A 5724-nucleotide genomic window follows, 5' to 3' on the forward strand; every position below is an offset into this window, starting at 1 on the left:
CATTAATGAGAACAGGCTCAAACAGGGGGATCCATCCTGCACACATCCTGCATCCCTGATGCATCCATCCTGCACACATCCTGCATCCCTCTTGCATCCCTCCTGTATCCATCCTGTACACATCCTGCATTCCTCCTGCATCCCTCCTGCCCCCACCTTTCATCCATCCTACATCCCTCCTCCATCTGCCCAGGGCATCTGAGATCTCTTGGAATCACCCAGTATCCCTCGGAATCACCTGGGATCTCTCAGTATCACCTGGGACACTCTCAGCACTGCCTGGGATCTCCCAGTGTCCCCTGGGATCTGTTGGTGACACCCTGGATCTCTCAGAATCACCCAGGATCTCTCGGAAATACCCGGGATCTCTCAGGATCACCTGGGATCTCTCAGAACTACCCGGGATCTCTCAGGATCACCCTGGACCTCTCCACATTCCACAGGACACTCTCAGTATTCCCAGGATCTCTCAGTACCTCTGGGACCTCTCAGTGCTGCCCCTGCCCCCCGATGCCCCCGGATGCCCCCAATGCCGATGCCCCCAATCCCATCAATCCCACCAATCCCACCAATCCCACCAATCCCACCGATCCCGCCGATCCCGCCGATCCCACCGATCCCGCCGATCCCGCCGATCCCGCCGATCCCACCGATCCCACCGATCCCGCTGATCCCACCGATCCCGCCGGTCCCGCCGTACCTCCCGCTGCAGCACGAGCTCCTTGGTGAACAGCGTGGCCTCCTCGCTGAAGGGCTCCCCCTCCTGTGCCAGCCCCGGCAGGTTCCGGGCACCCCGCGGGCACTCGATGCCTGGGGGAGGAAGAGGAGGAGGAGGGTGAGGTCGAGGTCACCCCCTGCCCCCGCTGGGAACGGCCCCCGGGGAATGGGCTGGGCAGGGAATGGGGCATCGGAGTCAGGGGGGATGTGGGAAACTCCGGGAGGGTCCAGTGGTGGCACAGCCATGGGAGGGGATGGGATAGCTCAGGATCAGCAGGGATGGGGATGTGGGGATGAGCAGGGATGGGGATGTGGGGACATATCCAGACCCCCACATTCGCAACCTCTCTCCCTGACTCAGCTTCCCACTGCCCTCAGGATACCCCTGGGATACCCCCCTGCCCTGGAAAACAGGGAAGTCCTGCATTATTAATTATAATTTACATAATTTGCATAATTAATGAAGTGCTGGGAATTACAGCTCCATGCCGGAGCCGTGATCCTTCGGGAAGGCAGTGACAATGTGTCACATCCCCAGGGCCACAGCAGTGTCACCATCCCCCCAGGAGGCACAAGGACATGGATCTGGGAGCACCTGGAGCCCACGATGTCCCTGTGTCACCGGGACCATCCCATCCTCATCCCTGGCCCTGTTTTATCCCTGACCCCATCCCTATCACATCCTCATCCCTGTCCTTTGTCATCTCCCCATCCTGGTCCCCATCCCTGTCCCTGTCCCCACCATCAGGCCATCCCTGTCATATCCCCATCCCTGTCCCATTCCCATCCCTACTGCACACCCATCCTCAGTCCTATTCCTGTTGTACACCCATCCTGTCCCCATCCCATCTCCGTCCCCATTCCCAGGCTATGCTGCCTCCAAGGGAAGCCAAACATTTCCAGGAAATCCAGCAGGAGCTTCCCAGGCAGCTTCCAGCCCTGAACCTGCCCACTGATCCCAACCCCAGCACTGATCCCAACCCCAGAGCTGATCCCAACCCCGACACTGATCCCAACCCCAGAGCTGATCCCAACCCCGACACTGATCCTAACCCCAGAGTTGATCCCAACCCAGCACTGATCCCAAACCCAGAGCTGATCCCAACCCCAGCACTGATCCCAATCCCAGCACTGATCCCAACCCCAGAGCTGATCCCAACCCCAGCACTGATCCCGATCCCAGCACTGATCCCATGTTTCTCCGACAAGGAGCATCATGTGGGAATGAGGAGCCGGAGTCGCCCTTCCTCCTTCTTCTCCTCCTTCTCCGTGGAGGGGATTGGGAGCTGTTGAGGGTTTATGCACCACACTGGAATTTTTTCCCTCAAAATAATAAGGAAAGAGCTGAGGAAGCATCGGAATCCTTAAACCACACGAGCTGAGAGCAGCGTTTTCCAGCTGCCGGCTCCTCCATGCTGGGATCCCACTTCGGATCCTCTCCCGGCCCTGGCGCTTCCCAAACCCACCCAAGGGAAGATTCTGGAAAAGGCAAAGCTCAAAAGGATGGGCTGAACGTGCTCATCCCCCCGGGAATGCTGCAGGGAGAGGGGAAGGGGATGTTCGGCACCCGGAAAAGTTCTCCAGCACTTTAAAAATAGCAACTAATCCCGAACCCGCGGCTCCGCTGCTCTTCCCGGGAAGCCGTGACGGATTAATGAGGGATGCGGCTGGAAGTGCTGCAGCCACCGCGCTCCCCTGGGCTTCCCACAGAATTCCAGCACAGTCCTGCTGAGCCGGAGCTGGGGGATGGAAGGGGCAGCTCTGGGGGCTGCTCCGGCCCTGGAACCATCCTGGGAGGGATGGAGGGATGGGGGCAGGAATTCCACAGCATCCCAGGGCATCCCACGGACATTGCAGAGCGACCCTGGGTGTCCCACAGCATCCTGCACATCCTGGGGTATCCTGTGGCATCCTGGGGCATCCCACAGTATCCCTGGGGTATCCTGTGGCATCCCGGGGTATCCCACAGTATCCCTGGGATATCCTGCAGCATCCCAGGGTATCCCACAGTATCCCTAGGATATCCTGCGGCATCCCAGGGTATCCCACAGTATCCCTAGGATATCCTGCAGCATCCCAGGGTATCCCACAGTATCCCTGGGGTATCCTGCAGCATCCTGCAGCACCCTGGGGCATCCCACAGCATTCCCGGGTATCCCATAACAGCCTGCAGGATCCTGCCCTGGGATGCTGGGAGGGGCTGGGCCTCCCTGGCCAGCAGTGGGAATATAGAAAACAAATCTCCCTAGGGAAGCTCTCTTGGAGCAGGAACCTTTCCAGCCCAAATTTCTGAGATTTAAACAGCTTCTCCCAGCTTGCTGTGCCTGGAAAAGTGCAGGGATACGGGATGGCTCTGGGCAAGGAGTGGCTGTGCTGGGGTGGAATGCCAGGGATCGATCTCCCAGAGGATTTATGGATTTTGGGAGCAATGGGGGTGAGCAGGAGGGAGGGAACACCCAGGAACTGCGGGAGCGGGGCCGTGGACACAGCGCTGGACCAGCCCCACGGAGGGAATGCCCACACGGAAAAACTCTGGATTCCCATCCCCACCTCACAATTCCACAGCTCCAGTGCCTCCTTGGGGAATTTTGGGACACCCTGGAGCCACGTGGTCTCGCACCCCAACATTCCCCCTCATCCCTTGGGAATTCTGCCGCTCCCAGCCCCCGCCCCGGGAAGGCGTCAGGCTCCAGAGTTTTGCCAGGAGAGAGAAATTTGGGATTAAAGCAGCGCCTCTATTTGCACATATTTATAGTGCTCCGACGGATCTATTTTAGCTGGAAAGCCGGGATGAGCTCCCTCGGGAGCATCCCTGGAGTCACATTTTAAGGGACTTGGCTTCTCTTTATGGTGCTCATTTGCATTTGATATCCATAAAAAAGGCAGGCGTTGATAAAAGGCGGATATTTATCCTATTCCTGGCTTGGCAGAGGAGGGTTGGGAATGGCACCGGGGAGAGAACCAATCAAAACCAGGGAAAACAAGAGCCGGAAGGTCCTGCTGGGATCACGGCCGCTGGATGCTGTCACTGCCGGTTGGGTTTTATGGGATGGAAGTATTTGGGGGATTAATCCCCGCTGGAACAGAGCAGGGGGGAGCAGGGATCTCCATGGAGCAGAATCATGGAGCTCCAAAGAGGAGAACCACGGAACAGGGACCCCTGTGGAGCAGGGAATCTCATGGAATAACGACCCCCCAAGGAGCAGGATCATGGAGCGGAGACTGCAGCACTGGAGAGGTGCCAGCCTCTTATCCCATTCCCTATGGATCCCGTGGGCACTGGGATGCCAGAGAGGTGCCAGCCCCCCATCCCAATCCCTACAGATCCCAGGGGCACCGTGGTGGGCACTGGGATTCCAGAGTGGAGCCAACCTCTCGAATCCAGAAAGATTTCAGCCGATCCCAGTTCCTCCTCCCAAGCACGTGGGTTCATCACTCCTGACAATTCCCATGTCTCCGTGGCCGGGAAGGGGGAGCTGCGTTTTCCCAGCATTTCCCACTGGCTTTGACAATGGATAAAATCAGACTCCAGGATATTTATAGGCAAGAGCACACGGAGAAGGACAGGTTTAGGACACGCTCCACATGGCAGGAGTCAGCTTGGGATAGGGCTGGGAATGCTCATGCTCCAGCTGGATCCAGGGATGGAATGTCCTCATTGCTCCCAGTGTTTGGGCCCTGGAGGGGATGTTGGGACTGGGGGTCCCTGGTTGGGCTGGTCATGTCCAGGATCTGCTGACATCTGGAGCACAGGCTGGATGTAATGGGAAAAGGCTCCGGGATGGGAGGGGCTGGGGGGAGAGGGGGATCCTGTGGCACCATCCCGGGTCACCCCAAATTACTTTCTGACTGGGAGCATCATTCCTGGTCATCCCAGGTCACTGGTTGGACTGGGAGCATCCCCGGGAGCAGGTACGGAGCCTCCCCCTTCCCAAACCCCATCCCAGTTATCCGAGGGGAACAGTGACAGGACACAGTCCCCAGGTCTGGGGACGAAGGGATGGACAAAGACTCCCCAGTTCCATCCCTGCTCCCCCGGGATCAGCATTCCCTCAGAGGGAGTGGCCACTCTGCCTCTCCCAGTGTTTGATCCCCGGATCCGATCCCTTTAAGCACCGACTGAATTTTTCATAACCGAGTTGTGAACGATCCCTGCTCAGGGTCATCCGGCAAACCCGGTTATTGCCATGGAAACGGGAGCCAGGGATGAGCCGCCCCCCACCCCCCAGTCAGGGATCTGGAGGATCAAGGAGCTCACACTGGCAACGGGAACCCCCATCCTGGTCACCCTCCGCCTGCTGAGGAGGCAGCACATGGAAATGCCTGGGATTTGGGATGCTTATCCTCATCCCCATTCTCATTCCATCCTCAGTCTCAATCCTCATCCCCATCCTCATCCCCATTCTCATTCTGATCCTCATCTTCATCCTCACCCTAAACCTCATCCTTGTCCTCATTCTTATTCCATCTTCATCCCATCCTTGTCCTCATCCCCATCCTTATCCCAATCCCTATCATCATCCTCTTCATCATCATCATCATTCTCCTCCTCATGTTCTCATCCACATCCCCATTCTCATTCCCATCCTGGAGTTTCCCACCTGCTCCCTGGTTTGTGGTTCCCCACCTGCTCCCGAGTTTTTTGGGAGAACATCCTTCCCAACTCCGAGCTCGACTCCCCCTGTCCCAGTGCACCCGTGGGCAGCTCCGTTGCTATAACCGGGGGTGTCCCGCGGATCCCGGTGTTCCCGGTGCTCCCGGTGTTCCCGGGGGCCCACCTGCGAGCAGGAATGTGATGAGACAGGTCTCCTTGGGCAGGAAGAGCTTCAGGCGGGAGCCGCTGAACACGTATTCCACCACGGCCTCGGAGCGGCCGGCGCGCTGCAGGAACGGCAGGAACTGCTTCGCCTTCTGCGTGTCCTGCAGGGGGAAAGGGGCTCAGCCTGGGAATGTGGGGACTCCCTCGGAGAGTGGGGACCCTCCGGCATCGCTGCGTCCCACGGGGAG

The 5724-nt window shown here is 58.4% G+C and overlaps 1 protein-coding gene across 1 annotated transcript in view; it reads right to left on the reverse strand.

Annotated features, from left to right (window-relative positions):
- Positions 1-550: 550 nt before the first annotated feature.
- Positions 551-5724, reverse strand: part of SND1 (staphylococcal nuclease and tudor domain containing 1) — a 57804-nt gene continuing 52630 nt past the window's right edge. Inside the window, exons 13-14 of the mRNA XM_027631118.1 lie at positions 5496-5637; positions 551-810 (exon numbers count right to left, since the gene is read on the reverse strand). Coding sequence (XP_027486919.1) covers positions 551-810; positions 5496-5637 — 402 coding nt within the window. The remainder of the gene's footprint in view (positions 811-5495; positions 5638-5724) is intronic.

The sequence above is a fragment of the Corapipo altera genome, unplaced genomic scaffold, assembly GCF_003945725.1.
Source record: "Corapipo altera isolate COAL_440 unplaced genomic scaffold, ASM394572v1 203, whole genome shotgun sequence".
Lineage (NCBI taxonomy): Eukaryota > Metazoa > Chordata > Aves > Passeriformes > Pipridae > Corapipo > Corapipo altera.